We start from the raw sequence: 25094 nt of genomic DNA, 5'->3' as shown, positions 1-25094 counted from the left end.
TACAGTGGCATATAATAGAGACACATGCATTGCATTTGTAATTCCAACAGATGGCACATTACAAACATTAACACGCTGTTTACGAATTCCATACCAAATGGCATATAGCAGTAACATATGTATTGCATTTTCCATTCCAAAAGAGGGTGCATCACAAACATTAAAACTCCTTTTATGAATCTCATAACAAATGGCATATAACAACACATATGTATTGAATTTTCCATTTCAACAGACAGAGCATCATAAACATTAAAACTTCTTTTACAAACCCTCATACCAAATTGCAAATAATTGAGACATATGCATTGCATTTGTCATTCCAACAGATGGTGCATCACAAACATGAAGACTGCTTTTACAAATCTCATACCAAATGGTATACAACAGAGACATATGCATTGTATTTGTCATTTCAACAGACAGCACATCACAAACATTAGCACTGCTTTAAAGAATCCCATACCAAATGGCATGTAACAGAGACATGCATTGCATTTCACATTCCAACATATGATACATCACAAACATTTGTAGTAACAAAGTGCATTGCATTTGTCATTCCAATAGATGGTGCAACACAAAAAATAATTAAACCAAGTGAAATGCAAAAGATAGTCCATCTTAATGAAAGGGTATGTATCTGTGTGTCTGTGTATTTGTGTGTCCATCCTGTTGCTATGTCTCTGTCATTCCAACAGATGGTAACAAACATATGACAGACATTTGTAATAATAAAATGCATTGCGTTTGTCATTCCAACAGATGGCGCATGACACCATTAGCACTGCTTTTAAGAATTCCATACCAAATGGCATACGAGAGAGACACAGGAGCTGGACAGACAGACACACAGATACACAGACACACTCACAGATACTTTGATGTCCCCTGCAACACGTTCTACAGTAGTTGGGACGGGGCGGTTTAGGACTGATGTGATGATGTGACAAGTTGAAATAACAAGGTGATGTGAAACAGGTGAGGCAATCATGTTCTAGTACATAAGGAGCCTCCAAAAAAGGCCTAGTTCTTCAAGAGTCAGGACAAATCGAGGCTCGCCAATCTGCTTAACAGATGCATCAGTGAATAATCCAGCAATTTGAGGAAAATGTTTCCCCAAAAGAAATGTTGGGCGTTTTGCCCTCTAAACTGCACAATATAATTCAAAGATTGAAAGAATCTGGTCAAGTCTGTGTGTGTAAAGAGAGCGAGGCTGAACACCACTCCTGGATTTGCGTGATCTCCAGCATAGTCCAGTGTAGTTGGCAGGTGCTACCCTGGTCATCAGGAACAATTAAATGGCCACTGCACCTTTAGAATCCACTCCAAATTAGCTCAGTTTCTCCTTCCCATTTAGTTGAGTTCATTTTGCTGAAATTCTTTAACATTTCCGCGTTTCTCCAAACTTCAGCGGGGTTTGCTTGTCAGTAACAGAGATCCGTCTGGAAACAGATGCTTTTATTTGTTATTTTGTTCTTTTTTCTTTGCTCTTTAATATGTTGACTCTTCCTTGTATGCCTTTTTTATAATAAAGCCCCAATTGTATTATCCTTATAAGATCTTCAGTCCTTTCTGAGAACAGAGTCTGCCCCAGAGTGGCCGGCCTTGTCACAGTGCCAACACCTCGTGACCCCCAATTTGATAAAGTAGGTTTGGAAAATGGGTGGATATAGAAAAGGGTCTGAGAAAGAAAGAAGATGGCTTAGTTTTACTTCTAGGTTTACTCGGAGCAGAGATGTCACCTTCATGATCTGCTCAGTCACAGTTTTGAAAAGAAAAGCACACACCATAGTGAATTACTGTTCTTATTTATGTTTTTCAGCTTTATTCGGCTGGCTGATTATGTCATCGTTAACACAATGCACATCATGGCTGTCAATTCAGTAACCACTTTATTGAATTATCTGACGGAACAAATTCAGCTGATTGCCGCTCACGATGTGATAAGAAGTTGGAAGCACGAGCAGAAACCTGTAACCGAGGAAGGAGAAAAGAAGGTAGGACACCGGGTAACAGCTGACATGGAGGCATGTTAAAAAACAGGCACACATTTCAGTGGCATTGGTGGCACAGTCATTGCAGCCCCTGGCCATACTGGGACCCTAAGCAGAACTTTCTTCTTGGGCCTCCAACACCCCCAGCCGCCCCCTGTCAATCCACTCTTGTAACAGCTTTAATTTGAATGATAAATAAATAAATGAACAAAAAAGTACACATCACAGATTTAACTATAGCTTTTCTGATTTGTAGCCTATTTAATAATAATAATGATAATAATAATCCGGGTTATCAGTCAGCTGTTCCTATTTGTTACTTGATAGCCAACAGTATTACTTGTGACATGAAACAACAGCAAAAACAATTTTAATATGACTACCAAAAAATACTACTACTGTACTATTAATATGATTACTGCTGCTACTTCTACTAATCTATATACAGTATATAATTCACAAAGTCGCCGCCAAAGGGGGAAGACACCCATGAAAGCACGCAGGAAGAGGCGTGGATTCACTAAGCCGCCGACAAGTAGGAAAGAGCCTCGCCCACCAACTCTATGACCATTGGATACGACGATAACTCGCAGAGCCACGCCCACTAAATGGGACGCGACGCCTCTGAAAAAACGGCGTCATTTATGTTCATCTGTTGTATGCTACACATGGACCTCTGAGCCACCTTGAGTTGGGGGCAGCAAGTCTTTGATAGGCTGCAACAAAATGATGAAAGTATGGGCGCATTTTTTCACACAAGCTGTGTGTGTGTGGGTGGGTGGGTGTTAGTTAATTTGTTACTCGAAGGATTTCAAGATTTAATATGCACAGGCGGTAACACTGCAAATGCAGCCCAAACGAACCAAAAATCGGCAATCCTCCGAATACCGGTAACAAATTATTTAACAACTCTTTTCCTATCGAGTGGACAATACTACACTGAAAGCCGCGAAAAAACATTTATTGCAAGACAATAAGATGTATTTCCAATATTTTGTATTAATTCCAGCACAACAGCTGCAACGTCTCTTAGTGGTAACGGATTGCCACGCAATCTTTTCGGCAATTATATGCATTTGCTCAGCGATAACTACAACATTTAGTTGCTCCGTGTTGAACCGTTACCACTAAGAGATGTTGCAGCTGTTGTGCTGGAATTAATACAAAATATTGGAAATACATGTTATTGTCTTGCAATAAATGTTTTTTCGCGGCTTTCAGTAGTATTGTCCACTCGATAGGAAAAGAGTTGTTAAATAATTTGGGACCGGTATTCGGAGGATTGCCCAAAAATCTTCCACAGTCTCCTTACTGTAAAGCAGCAACACTACCACTGCGCTACAAGACAGAGAATGCAGTTAAAGAATGCACCAGGCTCGATTTTACTTTCACTTCTGTTTGGACAACTGTGTCGTTCAGAAAGTGTTCACCCATCAGTACATAATTATGCGACAAATGAAACGCCGTGAGTTGGCAAGAGCCACGAGTGTTCAGTGGTGTTTCCCAAACTCGGTCCTGCTGAACCCCTGTGGCTTCAGTGTTTTTGTTCCAACCAGATTCCTAATCATTAACGCCGGTGAAACTCATCAGGGATAAGTCGGTTTTTCAAACGCAGTCGTGTAGCAGATTAGCTGGATGTAATAATCCGAGATGAATGCGCACCTCCGCGCTGAGTGAAAACACAATGTATATTGCTGCAACAAAATGATGAAAGAACGGGCGCATTTTTTTTCACACAAGCTGAGTGGGTGGGTGGGTGTGTGTTAGTTAATTAGTTACTCAAAAGAATTCAAGATTTAATATGCACAAGCGGTAACACTGCAAAAACAGCCCAAACCAGGAAAGACAGCTGGCAAAAAGTCACCAACAAACTAAACGCGTGTGCATTGTACTTACTGAAAGCAGCGTTACGGATTTTGCAAATGTTCATTTTTTTCCCTCTGCTTAAAAAACATTGAAAAAGCGGCGTATACTACACCTCGGGTTGGTTTGCAGCGTGTAAAACAGTTTGTTTGTCGCGGATAATTTGCTATCCACACAGGGAGGAACCGGGAAGCGAACCCGCAATCTTCCACTGTCTCATTACTGCAAAGCAGCCGTACTACTACAGCGCCACAAGGCAGTTAAAGAAGTTATATTTATATTTTTTACACATCACACACTAGAAGCTGCTGACGAACCCTTCTCTTCGTTGTCAGTCTGTAGCTGCGAAAAAATAAAAGCAATACGAGTTTTAACAGACGTCATTGAAGTGTATCATAAGTTTCTGTAACGTTAATAAAAATGGCCAGGAGGTGTCACTACAGAGGTGCGTGTTAAATGCTTCGATACGATTTCCGACACAATTGCTTCAAACGTGTTGATGCTTCGTGAGGCTTCACTCCGCCCATCACTACTCACAGGTTACTGAACGAGAAATCAGCAGACTAGCATGATGGATGGGGTGTAATCGGCGTCCTTCCCCTCTCCTCCGGATTTTTCAAATGTTAATTTTTTCCCTGTGCTTAAAAATCATTAAAAACTCAGCCTGATTATGCGACGTATGGTACGCCGCGGGTTGGCTATAACAAATATTACTGCTTGTAAGAGTCAATCTTAGAAAGTTAAAGCGTTACGTTAAACTCGTATTAGCGTTTGTTTAATTTTAATAGAATAGAATTTTCTTTCATAGCTATAGATTATGGTATAGCCTTTACCCCCTGTAGTTAATGTGAAATGGGACCTTCTTGGCTACACCTGTAATACAGAGTGCTAAGTATGTCAGTTTAGCATTAGTCTCATTGCTAGCATCGACTGACAGACCCCATCTGCAGGGAGAAGCACACAGAAATGGTTTGACTGTGTCAGCAAACCTAAAGAAAAATGAAACCAGAATAGGCCATAAATTGAATTGTCTTTAAACAAGGGCTTTTCTTTACTTTGCAATACCAACTTTTTCTCTATTTTTGTGTGAACTGTCTTACTTTGAATGTTTACTAAAGCTTTTAATAATGAAGATATTTTGTCTGTGGAATCATTTCAGTGCATCAAACTATTGCCAGAATCTCACGAAGCAAACTAAAGCTGCAGAACTTCGGTAATTTTGGGTAAACACAGCTGCACTGCTACTACTAATACTACTACTACTAATAGTAATAATAATAAATACTACAATTACTACTTATAATAATAATAATAATAACAGTAAATACTACAGCTACTACTACTACCCCTACAACTACTACTGCTATTACTAATAATAATAGATACTACTGCTACTAATATCTACTAATATTACTACTACTAATAATAATAATAGAAATACTACTGCTTCTGCTACTACTACTAATAATAATAGATACTACTGCTACTACTAATAATAATAGTAAATACTACTGCTTCTGCTACTCCTACTACAACTACTAATAATCATCCATCCATCCATCCTCTTCCGCTTATCCGAAGTCGGGTCGCGGGGGCAGCAGCTTGAGCAGAGACTTCCCTCTCCCCGGCCACTTCTTCTAGCTCTTCCGGGAGCATCCCAAGGCGTTCCCAGGCCAGCCGGGAGACATAGTCCCTCCAGGATGTCCTGGGTCTTCCCCGGGGCTTCCTCCCGGTTGGACGTGCCCGAACACCTCACCAGGGAGGCGTCCAGGAGGCATCCTGATCAGATGCCCCAGCCACCTCATCTGACTCCTCTCGATGCGGAGGAGCAGCGGCTCTACTCTGAGGCCCTACCGGATGACTGAGCTTCTCACCCTATCTTTAAGGGAGAACCCAGATACTAATAATCATAATAATACATACTACTGCTGCTACTACTACTACTACTAATAATAAATACTACAACTACAGGGTGAGTCAAAATTATGTTAACATTTGAATGGCGGAAACAATTTATTCACAAAACATACTTCATATGTGTAAGATGATTTACAGGAATATCTCAACCTATTTGCCATCATGTTCAACACATGTAACATATGTGGCACATAAATTGTCCACAAACATTGTATAAAAGTATATACATAGCAGTACCATTAGTGTTAACATAATTTTGACTCACCCTGTACTACTACTACTACTAATAATAAATACTACTACTACTAGTAATACTAATAATAGTAAATACTACTTCTACTATCCATCCATCCATCCATTTTCCAACCCGCTGAATCCGAACACAGGGTCAAGGGGGTCTGCTGGAGCCAATCCCAGGGCACAAGGCAGGGAACCAATCCCGGGCAGGGTGCCAACCCACCGCAGGACACACACAAACACCAAGCACACACTAGGGCCAATTTAGAATCACCAATCCACTTAACCTGCATGTCTTTGGACTGTGGGAGGAAACCGGAGCGCCCGAAGGAAACCCACGCAGACACAGGGAGAACATGCAAACTCCATGCAGGGTGGACCCGGGAAGCGAACCCGGGTCTCCTAACTGCGAGGCAGCAGCGCTACCACTGCGCCACCGTACCGCCCCACTAGTAGTAATACTAATAATAAATACTACTACTACTACTACTACTACTACTACTACTACTACTACTACTACTACTACTACTACTACTACTACTAATAATAATAATAATAATAATAATAATAAAAACTACTACTAATAATAATACATACTATTGCTGCTACTACTACTACTATTACTACTACTACTACTACTAATAATAATAAATTCTACAACTAATACTAACACTAATGAAAGATACTACTACTACTACTACTACTAATAATAAATACTAATAATAATAATACATACTACTATTAATAATAATACATACTACTTCTGCTACTACTACTACTACTAATAATAATAATAATAAATACGACTAATAATAATACATGCTAATACTGCTACTACTGCTTCTAATAATAATAATAAATTCTACAACTACTACTAATACTAATAATAAATACTACTACTACTAATAATAAGAATACTAATAATAGATACTACTACTACTACTACTACTACTACTAATAATAATAATAATAATAAATACTACTAATAATAATACATACTACTACTACTACTAATAATAATAAATTCTACAACTAATACTAACACTAATGAAAGATACTACTACTAATAATAATAATAAATACTACTACTAATAATAATACATACTACTGCTGCTACTACTACTACTACTAATAAGAATACTAATAATAGATACTACTACTAATAATAATAAATACGACTAATAATAATACATACTACTGCTGCTGCTACTACTGCTTCTAATAATAATAATAAATTCTACAACTACTACTAATAATAAGAATACTAATAATAGATACTATTACTACTACTACTACTAATAATAATAAATGCTACTAATAATAATACATACTACTGCTACTACTACTACTACTACTACTAATAATAATAATATAGTAGTTGTAGAATTTATTATTATTATTATTAGTAGTAGTAGTAGTAGCAGCAGTAGTATGTATTATTATTAGTAGTAGTAGTATCTAATATTATCCATCCATCCATCCATTTTCCAACCCGCTGAATCCGAACACAGGGTCACGGGGGTCTATCTAATATTAGTATTCTTATTATTAGTAGTAGTTATTTATTAGTAGTAGTAATTGTAGAATTTTACTAATAAATAGTACTACTACTAATAATAAGAATACTAATATTAGATACTACTACTACTAATAATAATAATACATACTACTGCTGCTACTACTACTACTACTACTACTAATTATAATAAATTCTACAACTACTACTAATAATAATACATACTACTACTACTAATAATAATAATAGTAAGCCCAGTTGCACATACGTGACACAATATAATGACAGTAGGTCCATTTGCACTTTATGTTGACACACCAAAAAAGTAAATCAAGATGAGGATACACACAACACGACCCCAGCAGGAAGTCTTCACCAAGTACTCGTCCTACTGGAATAAGGAATTAAGTCAAAACCCTACAAAGATGACTTTGCTTCTTCACTGCTAATGTTGTTGTGCTTTATTGTTTACAGTCTGTGGTGTTCTTTGAGTCTTTGATTGTTTGTTCAACTAAGCTTCACTTTAAGATCTTTAAAATTATGTAAGAAAATTAATTTTTATTTCTATTTTATATTTAGCCAAATGTAGCAAGTCAGGATGGCGAAGAGAGCATTGTTCCAATGTTTCTTTCTGAACTCATCATGGACATTCAAGGATTTTATTTTGAGCCTGCAGTCGACAACTTTCAGGTAGGTCTGACCGTAATTAAATAAGATCAGCCGTATGTGAATGTTCTTGTTTGTTTCACAATCTTGACTATGTTATGACTATGTCACATAATTTTTTTGAATTTAAGAAATTGGTGAATTGTTGCTTTTTTGGGGAATCCTCTTCCCCACATCTTCTTACCAGTTGTGTACCCCAATGACCAGATTCTGTGGAATAATTTCATGCTAATCCTTTGGTTCTTTACTTTGTAATCATGACATCACTATATTTATCTTCAGAATGCACAATATTATGTACAAAAGTTATCAACATCCTCCTTCAGTATCATCTTCTCACTTTCTCTGAAGAAAATTGATACACAAAACAGGTCCTGGTGGCATCTCCAGCTCATCTCATGGAAGTTGACCATTAAACATCTCAAATTGACTTAGCGCTAAAGTCTGTGTCACATTATGCGCCTTCCTCCGATTTTCAGTTGTACCCTTCATTACTATAATCTTGGTCAGAGACCAATATAATAATATACTGTAATATATAATACTATAATCTGAGTCAGAGGTATCAGCAGTGTGCTCCTGTGTAGGCCATATGCACAGTCTGACATACCCAGTGACTCCAACTAGTCTAGGACTTGCCAAAACAAAATTAAAATTGATACCAAACTATGTTCTGATGGCATCTCATAAAAAACTGTCACACATCTCAATAGGCCTTATCTTTGATTGTAGGGGAAGCGTTCTGCATACATGAGTGGTAACAAACATTGAACGCTGACCCGAAAGTAAAATGAGCTCTACAAGACCTCTGAAGGTGTCCTGTGGCATTGGACACCAGGATCCTCTTACTCCTGTAAATTGCGAGGTGGAGCCTCCATTGGTCGGACATGTTGTTTTAACACATTCTACAGATCCTCAATTGAATCGAGATCTGGGGAGTCTGGAGGCCAGGGAAACACCTTAAACTCTTCATCACATTCCTCAAACCATTCCCTAAAAATTTGTGCAGTGCGACAGGGCACATTATCCTGCTGAAGGATGACACTCTCATCAGGGAATACCATGGTCATAAAGCGGTGTACCTAGTATGCAACAACGTTTAGGTAGATAGAATTTGTCAAACTAACATCCTCATGATCCCATGGGTTTCCCATCAAAACATTACTCAAAGTATCACATACCCTCCTATGGTTCATCTCCTTCCCACACTGCATTCTGGTGCCATCTCTTCCCCATGTAAATGATGCACATTGTAATGCAAACACCTCCACATGTTAATAAAAGCACAGGTTTCTCTCTCCACAATCCAATTCTTCTCCAGAATTCCTCACACTACCGCACTGCCCTCCTCCAGTTGAGTATTGTTCCATGTCCTCCCTGCTCCGACATGCCAGGGTAAGGGTGTGCGGTTCCTTTTTGTAAGGCCCCCACAGTACTTATGGTGCCAGGGCCACTGCCTGATTGAAGTACTTCCGGGTCATTTCAAAGTCCAATTATTACAGGGAGCTTGTCTCCCTGTAGCGCCCTCTTGCAGCACCCAGTGACCCCAGCAGAGCTGGCTTCCTACTGGGCACTGATATCCAGGCTACTGCCGTCTAGAGTGCTGGGGGAGTAAAAAGCCCCCAGTGACATCTTCCCTTTTCAGTGGGCTGTCTGTCCATCCCTTCTGGTCCTTCCTTCCTTCCAGGTCTGATCCCCTTCTTCTCCCTGGCCGGTATGCCTATCTGCCGGTTCAAAGCCTCTCGACCAGGTAAGGAAACATCCCCTCTTCTGGCTGGGATGCCCGTCCAGCCTTGTGGCATCTACAGCATGTATCTGGCAGTCCACATGGGATTCATCAGACCAACCAACCTTCTTCCATTGATCCAAGGACCATTTTTGACGCATGCATGCCCAAGTGCTTTAGAAGGAGGTCAGGGATTAGCATGGGCACTTTATACAGTCCCATATGCAGCAGGGTTCGATTCACTGTGTGTCATGACACATTAACCATCATTAAAATTTTCTGAGACAGTACAAACAAGTCATCTTGATAAATTAAGGATTTGTTTGCAAAAGCTCAAGAGGGAAAACAGAGGCACAAGGGAGATGCCTAAAAGGCAAACCTAAGCAAGCAAGTCCCAAAATTAAAACCAGAAATACAAAGTAAGAAATAAACAGAAAACCAATAAATCCAAACAGTAAAAGTGAAACTCACAAATTCTCATAATAAAAGAATACATGAATGATTCCCAACTCCTAGGCCTTCTCTGCTTACTTAAATAGCCAGAGGGAGGGTCAAGGAGTGGCAATGTCAGTGTAGCAGTCCCGCCTCTTGAAGGCTCCACCCAGAAAGATATACAAGTACATTTAAATACATGGTATATAATAAAAATAATATCCATATTACTAACCGAGAATGCTAAACCGGATGGACGCAGGGACATCCGGCCATGGGCCGTAGCCGCAAAAAGACGTACTGCGCAGGCGCACCAAGAAATGAGGCGCCACGAGAGGCGGACAAGACCACAGAAAAAAGGAGTGAGCACAGAAGAAAGGAGTCAAACGCAGGCGACGCACACAGCGCCGCACGAGCAAAACACACACCCCCCCCCCACACACACACACACAAGCAACGGATGGGACACACACAAAGAGGAGGATTTAATCCCATTGCACACGAAATGGGACGCACACAAAGAGGAGGATTCAACAAGCCCCTAGCACACAAAAAAAAAGAAGCCGCGAGCACCACACAAAGCTCATTGGACACGAAACGGGACAGACTACGGACATAGCACACGAAACGTACACAAAAACGACGATTCAGACCCACGACCACAGTAACATAAATAACAAATGACACACAAAGCCCCATTTCTAAATGAACCGTCCGTATTAAACATACGTCATCTCAACACGTTCACAATATGCAGCATAGGTAGATCTCATTACAATGAGGCACTATTAACCGTTCAACCGCAGAAAAGGCTCCATATTAACAGTGAGTGCGATCCTCCTTATTACTTATCCATATTTCTTACGCTCAAGAACAAACAAGTCATGAATTCACAATCACAGGTACAAAACGATACCGCTCAGATAACGGGACCAAACACAATTCACACTATGCAGCATAGGTGGATCTCATTACAATAAGGCACTATTAACCGTTCAACCGCAGAAAAGGCTCCATATTAACAGTGAGTGCAATACTCCTTATTACTTATCCATATTTCTAGAAGAAAAAATGTCTCTGCTCCAAAAACGCAAAGCTCAACTAAAGCTTCTAACTAACGATGTACCTAAAAGTAAAAACTTTATGAACTGCATTAGATCCTACAATAGTTCATTTGCTTTTGCATCTACCGGAGTAAATATCAGGCCACCAAAAGGCAATGGCCCATACTGCTTTCGCATATGTGCACAAATACTGCATCGCATTGGAACAGTGCACCCTGAAACAAATCAACAACGCAAATATGCACAAATCTACATCCTAGATCCACATGACGCAATCTATCAATCAAAGTGCTGCATCGCAACAGGCAAAACGAAACACCTCCCGTCTCAGACATACGTTAACGGCAAGGAAGGCTACAACGGGCTTCTCACACAGCACAGGCAAATCGAATACAGCTCCAAAACAACACGTCCCAAATACTACACATGCAACAACGCGCCTCTCAAACGGCACAAGCAAAACATACACCAGGAAAATTCATTCGGATTAATGAATGTCATTTGCAATCATTGTCATTCAGTTCACTTCCCTGAAGAAACAACTGGCAATACAAGTAATACATTTACACGTTGTTGTCAAAAGCGTCAAATTAGACTGCCTTCTTTACATTCATATACTGAATATCTACAGAAGCTTCTAACTAACGATGTACCTGAAAGTGAAATCTTTATCAACTGCATTAGATCCTACAAATCGGTATCCACTATGAACATGAACAGTGACACTGCACGTGACATCCGTCTTGCAAAAATGTTAATTATTGATGAATGTACAATGGCATCCAGTCACTTACTCAACACCATTCATAAACTTCTACAAACGTTTATGAATAATAATATTCGCTTTGGAGGAAAGGTACTTTTATTAGGAGGAGATTTTAGACAGTGATTAGCTATTCTTCCACATGCCATGCGCTCAGCTATTGTTCAGTGCACCTTAAAATACGCAGACAATTGACATTGCTTTCAAAAGATACAGTTAGTAAAAAAGATGCGATGTCCAGAACCAGATCATAACAACTGCTTATTACAACTGGGAGATGGTACACTCACCAATACAGATGGACTTCACCCACATATTATTACAATTCCTCAAGCCTTTATCTGCGACGACTTAGTTACAGACAGATTTGGAACAGCAATCTCATTAGACCAAATGCCCCTTTTAACACAACGCACTATATTATGTCCAAAAAATATTAATGTGGAAAACATAAATACCCAAGTCATTCCATTACTTCCTGGAGAGACACAACTCTTTCTAAGCTCTGACAAACTTGACTCTGATCACAACAATAACCATCTTCATTGACATTACAAGTTCTGACCTGGAATTACCTTTTACACTTAAACGGCGTGTACAAAGAAATTTTCCAATAAACCTTTACACTGTGCCACACACTTTATTGTTTGCTTTCTATTTGCATCATCTACACCTTCACACTATTCTATATCTCATTCATACATCACGCTCTTTGTCATTCCCAACACCAGGGGTTGGCGAGTGAAGCGAGCAGGGGGCGGAGCCCCCTAGTCAGAAATAACATTAAAAAATGAAAAACAAACAACAAAAACAACAATGAAGCATCTAAACCTTTGTTAATCCATAACATTAATGAGTGGCTGATTGGATGACAGTGTCCAGGAGTATATCTGATAAAATGAGGCAGGGCCTGCTCTGCGAGAATTTGCCCCCCACATCAAATCTGTTCATTGACTCAGTATCTTATAGTTATGTATTGATAACATCCCACTTCTCTACTGCCATTTGACTACAAAATTCCCCTAAGTTTATCATTCACTGCTTTTTCTCTTGTCAAATTGAAAGATTGCTGTTACCTCACTTTCTCCTTCTTTCAGGAAGGTATCGGGGAAATTGTGCAAAGGTTTCAAGATACGGTTTTGTCTTTGTCAAATCTGGTCTCCGATTCCTACTTTGATGCTTTTACCCAACCGATCATCAACAATAAAGTTGAAGAGAAAACGTGCGGTGATGGACCAGGTTTGGCAACGATGTTTGAAGATGACAAGCACCTACAGGCAGTAATTCAGAAAATAAATGTAAGTTGATGATTATGTTTAATAAATTCTACTGGGTTCTCTCTCATGTCTGTCTGGCCATTTGAGTGGTTTTGAGTTTGGATGTCAGTGGCCAAGCATCTGAGGAATATCAACATGGCTGTTGGTTCAGCACGTCGTCCAATTTTTTAAAGTCGGCTTTTTTAAAGTTTATTTTCCTATATTCCATTATTGTAAATAAGACCCAAATCAGTCAAGTACACCAATCCATACATTTATTTTTCATGTTGATCTCAATGCTCATTCCCTGTTCAGTTTGGCAAACTGTGTAATTAGACAACCTAAAATTAAATTATCTCTCACAGATAGTGAGACATCAAAAAAAATTAAGAGAGGCTCATTTTATTAGTTTTGGAACAGTATAAATAAAGTCTGAAAAGGCTCCCACATAATAGACATTGTGCTTTTTAATATTATGTTACATTTGTGCCAGATAAGACAGACTATATTTTGGTTAGGTTATGACTACATTATGAGTAAGATTATACTATTATTATTATTAGAGTTTGGTTTTATTATTATGGCTCTATTTTGATTGGCTTAACGTTGTCCTGACTCGGCAGGAAAACATTATTAGTTTCTAGAGTAAACCGGGACATGCAAGCCAAAGGCCAAACAAACGAAAATAAAAAATTACGAAGTGACTAAAATCTAGACGAGAGGTAAAAACCACAATAAAAAACAGGCAAGAGACCAGAAATAATCACAAGAGAAGTCAAAAATATAAATAAGGTTGTATCGGCAGATTGGATAAGGCTCAATGCAAAAGGCTGACCTTTTATCCCGTCTGCTGATTAATTCAAAGTCATGACCCTGGAGACCACACCCCTAGAAATGGGACACAAAATGGCTTCCATAACAGGAAAAGACCATAAAATCTCAACTCCTGATAGACGTGACCTCCTAGATGACAGGATTCACAGCTTGTGTCAATTTTGTATTCAATTTCTGTGGCCATTTGGATCAGTGTTTATGGTCCTTCTGAGTTTTTTCCACCTCAGAGAATTCATTTTTGACATTTTTTGAGGCAGCATATATAATTTTTTTCTTGTTTGTGCCACCGTTTTGCATGGTTCATTTTCATGACAAATTTCCCGGGGAATCGGCAATGTGTCATATCATCTACATGACCATATAAAGGTCAAGAAGAGTGTTCTCCCAATATCTAATATTGGATAAAAACCATAAATTATTGGACGATCATTACTTGGTTAAACTCCAAGTGGACTTTCATGTGTCCCTTGGCCACTCTGCCATGAAGTGGAGGGTTGTCCTTCTAGATGTTTGTACCAATCCCCGCGCAGATTCTCAGGAACTGAGCCAGAGTGACCATCGGGTTCTTGGTCAGTTCTCTTACCATGGCCCTCCTCTCACATTTGCTCAGTTTGGCCTGGCAGTCTGACAGCCTAGGAAGAGTCATGGACGTTCTGAACTTCTTCCATTTAAGAATTATGGAGACCTCTGTGCTCTTGGGAACCTTCAAAGCTGTACAAAGTCCTTTGTAGACTTTCCCCAGATCTGTGCCTCGACATAATCCTGTCTCTCAGCCTCTCAGGTGTGCGCCTTTCCTCATCAGTCCAATCAAATGAATTGACCACAGGTACAGAGACATCCCCATGATGATCAACAGAGTGCAGCAGACTAAAAAATCTGTAAGTGTAACTACACAGCCGAATAACAGGATTATTCTCTGAGAAATCAACGTATGTAAACCAGGTGTCTTAGAGACCAATAACACGGCTTCTCTAACCAGAATAAGGGTTTATATGGTATTTAAGAAGCCGGGCGTTGGGTTATTAAAGTGCATGTGAACACACTGGTGAACCATCTTATGTTCTAATCCTTTTGAAAACATTTCTGTTTAGGAGGGGATTCATTTCGCCTTCACTGCAGCGAACGTGTATGCAGAAACATTTGAAAGGTTCCACGTGTTCTACAAGGAGAATGAAAGTCTCGATTTGGAAGGCCTCAAGGAAGAAGAACATGGTATGCAAAAACCAAAAATTAATTCCTGATTCTGTTTATAGCCAATAGACGAGTTTATTTATCCATTGTAGGTGCATGTAGGAATTGGGTTAGGATTAAGAACTTGGCTTATTACAGTGAACCTGTGCTTCTTCTGGTGCACAAACATTCAGGATCGTAATAAAGTCCTTCTAAGTCCAAACCCTGGACATTTTCATTTTTTAATTATATTTCTCTATGAAACCTAAATGTTTTGAACTAGAATTAGTTTTTCCTCGGAGGCAGCCATGGTGCCACAGTACTGTTTCATCAGAGTCGCAGATGACTGGCAGCCAGTGTTGTGGCTGAAACAAGCTGCTCAAAGAAGAGGCATGGAGTCTCAGGACGGCAGAATCAAGTTTTATTGCGTGATGCATACGCAGACTCAAATCAAGTGAAATGAGCAATTAGCAAATTCAGCGAACTTACATTTATTACAATTCTTATCACTTATGCAAAATACACTCCTCCTTCTGGCTCTTCCCATCATTACCTAATGTCCTTCACTTGACCGAAACTGCCATCATTACTTCATACCCTGTGCAGGTGTCCAAAACTTATTTATCAATCGATTCCAACCAGTAAGTCGGAATCAGGCAGACCCACACCTATGATACTGGGCTAGTTGGGGCAGCTGCGCCCCTAAAACACTAACGCTGTTTCTTATAAGCTGCATTTTCCTTGACTTGTCATCACCTGTCCAGGCAGGGAGGCAGAGGCCAATCCGCTGCAAGTGGAAGCAAATGGCCTATCTGCTTTTCTGTCATGACCAAAGCCTCAATGGCTGCATTTCTAACAACAATTGCCTGTTTAGCCATCTAAAAGTATACAATATCCTTGACAAGTAATTAAGCTGATCAGCTGCAGAGACAAAATTAATGAAATAGGCAGGCAAGGGATTTTTATGGTTTAACCCTTACTATACTAGCATGCATTAGGATATCTCTATTACAGTGCATCCAGAAAGTATTCACAGCGCATCACTTTTTCCACATTTTGTTATGTTACAGCCTTATTCCAAAATGGATTAAATTCATTTTTTTTCCTCAGAATTCTACACACAACACCCCATAATGACAACATGAAAAAAATTTACTTGAAGTTTTTGCAAATTTATTAAAAATAAAAAAACTGAGAAATCCCATGTCCATAAGTATTCACAGCCTTTGCTCAATACTTTGTCGATGCACCTTTGGCAGCAATTACAGCCTCAAGTCTTTTTGAATATGATGCCACAAGCTTGGCACACCTATCCTTGGCCAGTTTCACCCATTCCTCTTTGCAGCACCTCTCAAGCTCCATCAGGTTGGATGGGAAGCGTCGGTGCACAGCCATTTTGAGATCTCTCCAGAGATGTTCAATTGGATTCAAATCTGGGCTCTGGCTGGGCCACTCAAGGACATTCACAGAGTTGTCCTGAAGCCACTCCTTTGATATCTTGGCTGTGTGCTTAGGGTCGTTGTCCTGCTGAAAGATGAACTGTCGCCCCAGTCTGAGGTCAAGAGCACTCTGGAGCAGGTTTTCGTCCAGGATGTCTCTGTACATTGCTGCAGTCATCTTTCCCTTTATCCTGACTAGTCTCCCAGTCCCCACAGCATGATGCTGCCACCACCATGCTTCACTGTAGGGATGGTATTGGCCTGGTGATGAGCGGTGCCTGGTTTCCTCCAAACGTGACGCCTGGCATTCATACCAAAGAGTTCCATCTTTGTCTCATCAGACCAGAGAATTTTCTTTCTCATGGTCTGAGAGTCCTTCAGGTGCCTTTTGGAAAACTCCAGGTGGGCTGCCATGTGCCTTTTACTAAGGAGTGGCTTCCGTCTGGCCACTCTACCATACAGGCCTGATTGGTGGATTGCTGCAGAGATGATTGTCCTTCTGTAAGGTTCTCCTTTCTCCACAGTGGACCTCTGGAGCTCTGACAGAGTGACCATCAGGTTCTTGGTCACCTCTCTGACTAAGGCCCTTCTCCCCTGATCGCTCAGTTTAGATGGCCGGCCAGCTCTAAGAAGAGTCCTGGTGGTTTTGAACTTCTTCCACTTACGGATGATGGAGGCCACGTGCTCATTGGGACCTTCAAAGCAGCAGAAATTTTTCTGTAACCTTCCCCAGATTTGTGCCTCGAGACAATCCTGTCTCAGAGGTCTACAGACAATTCCTTCGACTTCATGCTTGGTTTGTGTTCTGACATGAACTGTCAACTGTGGGACCTTATGTAGACAGGTGTGTGCCTTTCCAAATCATGTCCAACCAACTGAATTTACCACAGGTGGACTCCAATGAAGCTGCAGAAACATCTCAAGGATGATCAGGGGAAACAGGATGCACCTGAGCTCAATTTTGAGCTTCATGGCAAAGGCTGTGAATACTTATGTACATGTGCTTTCTCAATTTTTTTATTTTTAATAAATTTGCAAAAACCTCAAGTAAACTTTTTTTCACATTGTCATTATGGGGTGTTGTGTGTAGAATTCTGAGGAAAAAAATGAATTTAATCCATTTTGGAATAAGGCTGTAACATAACAAAATGTGGAAATAGTGACGTGCTGTGAATACTTTCCGGATGCACTGCATATAAAAAAATCTTTCAACGCAACAAGACATTTTAGGAGATGAGACTTTTTGGAAATTAGGGTTAGGGTTAGTCGAGAATATTACCATGATATTTTTAAAGTTCACGAGAATATTGCCATGATATTTTTAAAAGTCACGTGAATATTGTCATGATATTTTTAAAAGTCACGCCCTCCTATCAACTATTTTCAAACAAGACCGTAATCCTCTCACCTCTCATTCGTGTGAATACTTTTGTCAGACACAGTTCCTGCGCTCTCAGCTCTTATAAATTTGAACGTTTTCCTCACTTTAAGTTCCCAATTAAAGGAGATGTGTTATGTCCAAATCTTATTGAAGAATTTCATCATGAAGGGTTATCAACATAAAAAACGAGTACACAGGATATCCTAGCACTGAGGAACAAGGAAGTCAAATGAATTTACGCCAAAAAATGACAATCGGTTACATGGCAAATTGGTTAAATGCTTATCAATAGACTATGCTGAAACAGTTGGTGGTGATGGTGCGGAAGATGAAAACATCAACTTACAATATCACGAAGAATATCTACAACCGTTAACACCGTCTGGTCTTCCTCCACATGAATTACTGTAGAAAGAAGGATGTATCCGAAAAAGGTAATATAGGACATCTCCCGTGGATAACATTAGACACCAAAGGAGATCTTGATATGCCATTTGTATTAAAACGTTAACAGTTTCCCCTTAGAATAGCTTTTGCAAAGACAATTAACAAATCTCAGAGCCAAACATTCGAAAAAGTCATTTTATTTAATAGAGAGAAGGAAACAAAATTCAATCACGGGCAGTTATACGTCACATGGATACAAATGTAACACTTTGCATGAAAATTAAAATCTGTTTAAATTGTACATCCACATCCCTGTATGTGAGCATCAGAACCGCAAAGAGGCTAGCGCGTAGCGTAGTGCTGGCCCGGGGGTTGACGAGCAAAGCGAGCAGGGGGCATATGCATATGATTCTCTTTGAATATATGCAGATTATCAGCTTTAATTATCAGTTCTGGCCAGGTCGCTGTGTAAATCTTCATGGCTTTTTTCCAAGTGTCCTAATTTCATTATACGTCTTCTTAAAATCTCCAGATGTGGCGTTCTTCAGAGAGCAACTTGAAAAATACCACAATGAACATCGAGACGCTCTTGGCATAAAACAGCAAAGAAACCTCGGGATGTTGCTTATCGACTGCAAAAAGCTGAAGAATAAACTCATTCCATCTCCTTTACGTTGTTTAGAAGTAAGTAGTATTTTTAGAGATTTATTTAATGTGTTTTCAGATGAAATGCTGCATTGGTTTCATTGTTGTTTTAAATTAGAAATAGAACAGAACTTGAAAGGTATCTATGAATTTGAAGCGTCTGTGACAGTAAAGTATTTGAGTTTTTACCATATATTGCCCGGAGTTCAGCAAATGGGCCCGCCACCCCTAGGCTACAGGTGTTTGTCTACATCAGTCACAATCAATTTTTACTAAATATTATCATGTTGTTATACTATGGGAGGTATTTTCTGTAAAAATGGAAATGGAAATGAAAATTATAACCAGTTAAAGGTCCATCACAGACGTTTCTTTCTTTTCCAGCTTTAGATCAAATTAACGTTTGATTCGCAAATTTCTACACCCATAACAGTTTTTTGATTCAATTTCTGACTAACGACTTTGAAAGATAATTTTTTCTCAGTTGTATCAATTCTCGCATGTATTTTTGACCTCGCTTCATCTCCTGACCCCTTTATGTCAAATGTTCGGCCTACTTCTTCTAGGTCAGAACAAAATATAGTAGTAACCAAATGAAATAAAGATAGCAGATATTGCGTAATTAAACAAATAGTACATAAACAGAACAAAATTATAAAAAACAATAATAACAATTAAATTGAACAAAGATGATTGAAAGAAGCACTTTAAACATGAGCCAGGGAGGAACCCAGGCTTGACCATCACTTGTGAAGACACAAATGCTCCAAACTAGACACCGGAAGGCAGTAACAGAAAGAAAATACAAAAGACATAATGCCTGTCCAATTAAGGAAAAAGTTCCAACAACTATGAATAATATTAAATCTTTTGAGGCTTCATTTTATTGTTTTGGCAAAAATCCTTTTCATAACCCAGATTGTGAAAACCTTAAAACTAATAAAATGGATTTTCAGGAGCACTCTGGTCATCACTTTCCTCTGACAATTTAAAAATCGTCATCTGACAGTGCAGAATCTGAGTGATCGACAATACAAAACGCGTCGCTGCCAGAGGATTTCTATTGACGAGAGCCGCTGCCAGCATTTGATGCCATGGTGTAATGAATGGAGATTCATTTTTATCTCATGGTTTTTGCTGCCATCTAGTGGATGGCAATGTCGTACATTCTAGGTGTTTTTTCTTGGCGATTAACCTTCATTTCTACTGTATATGTGTTGACTATTGTCAATACCCACCTGAAAAATGTTAATATTCTCAGGGTAGCTTCATCTCTACTCTGGGCTTCAAAGTCTTGGACTTATGAGACAGTCTCCAGTACCAATTTCAGGGGAGATTCAGCTGTGCCCTCCAGTCCATTAGGTGGCAGCAGATATTCCTTGGGGGAAGTTATTGGAAACCTGTTGTCTGCCAGCAAGGATAATCTGACCTGATTTAATCTTAGGCATGTGATCCTTTAAAACAATATCTGGGCGGAGAGATGCTGGGACTCCAGAGACCACCAGAGGGCAGTTTGACTTGAGTAGATGCTACACTCTCCTGAATCAGCGATTACAGGGAAACCAATGATTCCATGGGAATAGTGCTGAACAAATCTTTGTCATATTTACATTTATTTGCTTAGCAGACGCTTTTCTCCAAAGCAATTTACAAAAGGGGTCAACATGTTTGAATAAACATCAATCTAGGTGACTGATTATGAACAAGTGTTACAGGACAAGGGTACAGAATTGATCATCGCACTGTGGAATATGACACAGACAGGCAGACACGTTTAAATTACCCCACACACGTTTATTTTGAGTCTCCATTACACACAAGTCACTCACAAGCCCCCAATACCCCACAGTCCAGGCCAATCAATAATGCCTTCTCTCTCTGTCTCTTCAGACCGCCTCCTTCTCTCCTTCAGCAACCTTGCCCTTTCTTCCACCAGACTCAAGTCCATCTCTGAAGGGAGGCAGCCCCTTTAAATAAGCACCCGGATGTGCTCCAGGTGTGTTCCCGGCAATCTCCCACCGACACGCCCCAGTGTGGCGGAAATGCCAGCTGTCTCCCCGGAAGCACTCCGGGTGTCCCTGTTCCTCTTCCCCCCAGCACTTCCTGGTGTGGCGGAAGTGCTGCGGTCCAGGGTCCTCCAGGTATTGGGGTCCCCCTGGCGGTGACCACGGGCCCCTACAGGGTTGAGCTTCCCAGCTCTATACCTGCGGTCCTCAGGGCGGTTGCCCCCTCGAGGTCTGGAGGAGGCACCAGCCCTCCTCTGAGCTTCTTGGGCGTCCCGGCCGGGCATGAGCCCCGTCCGGGTGCCACAGCACGTGATGATCTCAGAACAAAATACAAGGAAGTTATGGCTCCTAGATTACAAAACCTAGCAGCTAGCATCAGCTAGACAAACGACTCTTCACATTGAGAGAGTCAAAATTGCTAATGGAGGTGGGCAGCTCATTCCACCAGCTACAAGCTACACATGAAAAGAGGCTGGACTGAGATTTGATGCCATGCAGAAGTGGCTTTGCTAGATGCCTTTCATCAGATGACTTGGGTGGGTGAGACCTTCTTTAACAGGTTTGAACACCCTCACCCAGTACTGCAGCCTCCACCCATCCTTCTGCTGATACCAGCATAGGACAGAGTTTCCCCCCACTCACAATTACAGCAGCCCAGGTGAGCAGAGAGCTGAGGAGACTTCGTGCCAGGAAAGCAGTGGGTCCAGATGGAGTATCGCCATGACTGCTGAAGGTCTGTGCATTGGACCTGGGGAGTCCTCTACAGTGCATCTTCAACCTGAGCCTGGAACAGGGGAGAGTTCCAAGGCTTTGGAAAACATCTTGCATCACCCCAGTCCCAAAGGTATCACGTCCTGGTGAGCTGAATGACTTCAGGCCTGTCGCCCCTGACGTCACATGTGATGAAGACCATGGATTGGCTGCTGCTTCACCACCTGAGGCCACAGGTCCATCACTCTGCAGTTTGCATATCAGGAGAAGGTGGGAGCGGAGGATGCCATCATCTATATGCTACACCGATCCCTCTCTCACTTGGACAGAGGCAGTGGTGCTGTAAGAATTATGTTTCTAGACTTCTCTAGCGCCTTCAACACCATCCAGCCTCTGCTCCTTAGGGACAAGCTGACAGAGATGGGAGTAGATTCATACCTGGTAGCATGGATCGTGGACTATCTTACAAACAGACCTCAGTATGTGCGTCTTGGGAACTGCAGGTCTGATATTGTGGTCAGCAACAAAGGAGTGCTGCAGGGGACTGTGCTTTCTCTGGTCCTGTTCAGCCTATATACATCAGACTTCCAATACAACTCGGAGTCCTGCCACGTGCAAAAGTTTGCTGACGACACTGCTATTGTGGGCTGCATCAGGAGTGGGCAGGAGGAGGAGTATAGGAACCTCATCAAGGACTTTGTTAAATGGTGCGACTCAAACCACCTACACCTGAACACCAGCAAAACCAAGGAGCTGGTGGTGGATTTTAGGAGGCCCAGGCCCCTCATGGACCCCGTGATCATCAGAGGTGACTGTGTGCAGATGGTGCAGACCTATAAATACCTGGGAGTGCAGCTGGATGATAAATTAGACTGGACTGCCAATACTGATGCTCTGTGTAAGAAAGGACAGAGCTGACTATACTTCCTTAGAAGGCTGACGTCCTTCAACATCTGCAATAAGATGCTGCAGATGTTCTATCAGACGGTTGTGGCGAGCGCCCTATTCTACGCAGTGGTGTGCTGGGGATGCAGCATAAAGAAGAGGGACACCTCACGTGTGGATAAACTGGTGAGGAAGGCAGGCTCTATTGTAGGCACTGAACTGGACAGTTTGACATCCGTGGCAGAGCGACAGGCGCTGAGCAGGCTCCTGTCAATCATGGAGAATCCACTGCATCCACTGAACAGGATCATCTCCAGACAGAGGAGCAGCTTCAGTGACAGACTGCTGTCACCGTCCTGCTCCACTGACAGACTGAGGAGATCGTTCCTCCCCCAAACTATGCGACTCTTCAATTCCACCCGGGGGGGTAAACATTAACATTATACAAAGTTATTGTCTGTCTGTATACCTGCATTGTTATCAATCTTTAATTTAATATTGTTATTATCAGTATGCTGCTGCTGGAGTATGTGAATTTCCCCTTGGGATTAATAAAGTATCTATCTATCTATCTATCTATCTATCTATCTATCTATCTATCTATCTATCTATCTATCTATCTATCTATCTATCTATCTGTCTGTCTGTCTGTCTGTCTGTCTGTCTGTCTGTCTGTCTGTCTGTCTGTCTGTCTGTCTGTCTGTCTGTCTGTCTGTCTGTCTGTCTATCTATCTATCTATCTATCTATCTATCTATCTATCTATCTATCTATCTATCTAGGCCAGCATTAAGGATTTGAACTTGATGTGTGCTGCTACAGGAAGCCAATGTAATGTTCTCTGAAAGGGAGTTATATGTGCCAGCCTTAGCTGGTTGAACACAACAACAATAACAACATTTATTTCTATAGCATATTTTCATACAAATAATGTAGCTCAAAATGCTTTACAGGATGAAGAAAGAGAAAAAAGAAAAAATATAAAAATAAAATTAGGTAATACTAATTAACATAGAATTAAAGGAAGGTCCGATGGCCAGGGAGGGCAGAAAAAACAGAACAAAAAAGCTCCAGACAGCTGGAGAAAAAAAAACAAAATCTGCAGGGGTTCCGAGGCCACGAGACCACCCAGCCCCCTCTGGGCATTGTGCCTAACATAAATGACCTCAATCAGTCCTCAAGGCTGTCAGGCTTCATGTGGAAGAATTAGACGATGACGGTCATGTGGACCTCTGATCTTTAATCCATCAGTGTGGGGACTGCATGGTGCCCTGATCAGATGGTGGTGTCGCAGATCGTCACCACAGAAAAATGTAAAAAGAATAGCAGAGAAAGTAGGGGTTAGTACGGATTGTGGAGCCACCATGAATGATAATGATAATTCAATGTAAATACAAGATATTAGGGTTAAACTAAAATGAAACTATGAGAAAGCCATGTATTAGCCTGGTCAGTCAGCTATTCCAGATTTGAGGTGCATAACAGCAGAAGGCCGCCTCACCACTTCTTTTAAGTTTAGCTCTTGGAATTCTAAGCAGACACGCATTTGAAGATCTAAGGTTACGATTTGGAGTGTAAGGTGTCAGACATTCTGAAATATAAGATGGAGCGAGATTATTTAAGGCTTTGTAAACCATTAGCAATATTTTAAAGTCAATTCTAAATGCCACAGGTAACCAATGTAGTTGTTCGACTGCATTTTGAAACGTCTGCAGTGGCTTGGTGACACCTGCCAGCGGAGAGTTTCAGTAGTCCAGAGGTTACAAGACCAAAGCCCGGACCAGGAGTTGTACTGCATATTCTATCAGACACGGTCTGATCTTCTGCATATTGTAAGGAGTAAAATCAGTAAGACTGAGCGACTGTAGCAATGTGGTCCCTGAAGGACAGCTGATATTTAAAGTGATGTTACAATGCATTTGCTTAGGCATATTTAAAGTTGTTATATTTAACACTGTATAATTAATTTTAAACTTCAAAATGTGTTCACTTTTGCCATTATTCTTCTCTTTTCTACCAAGACTATAAACGACATGCTGCCCATCCTCGCCAAAAAGAAAATGGATGCCGTCATTTCAGAGGCCAGGGATGCTGAATTCAAACTTGAATTTGGTCCATCGACGACTATGGAGTATGTCAAGAGTCTTACATTCCTTGAAGAATTTCAGGATCGGGTAAGGTTTCAAATGGCTGTAAATACC

The 25094-nt window shown here is 40.7% G+C and overlaps 1 protein-coding gene across 1 annotated transcript in view; it reads left to right on the top strand.

The window, feature by feature from the left end:
* dnah6 (dynein, axonemal, heavy chain 6) overlaps positions 1-25094 on the top strand; it is a 439386-nt gene that overhangs the window by 61705 nt on the left and 352587 nt on the right. The window contains exons 9-14 of the mRNA XM_051929949.1: positions 1826-2000; positions 8110-8220; positions 13279-13479; positions 15363-15483; positions 19181-19332; positions 24915-25067. Of these exons, the coding sequence (XP_051785909.1) occupies positions 1826-2000; positions 8110-8220; positions 13279-13479; positions 15363-15483; positions 19181-19332; positions 24915-25067 (913 nt within the window). The remainder of the gene's footprint in view (positions 1-1825; positions 2001-8109; positions 8221-13278; positions 13480-15362; positions 15484-19180; positions 19333-24914; positions 25068-25094) is intronic.

The sequence above is a fragment of the Erpetoichthys calabaricus genome, chromosome 7 (assembly GCF_900747795.2).
Source record: "Erpetoichthys calabaricus chromosome 7, fErpCal1.3, whole genome shotgun sequence".
Classification (NCBI taxonomy): Eukaryota; Metazoa; Chordata; class Cladistia; order Polypteriformes; family Polypteridae; genus Erpetoichthys; species Erpetoichthys calabaricus.
The sequence above is the reverse complement of the archived record's forward strand: the minus strand, read 5'-3'. Positions and strand labels throughout refer to the sequence as shown.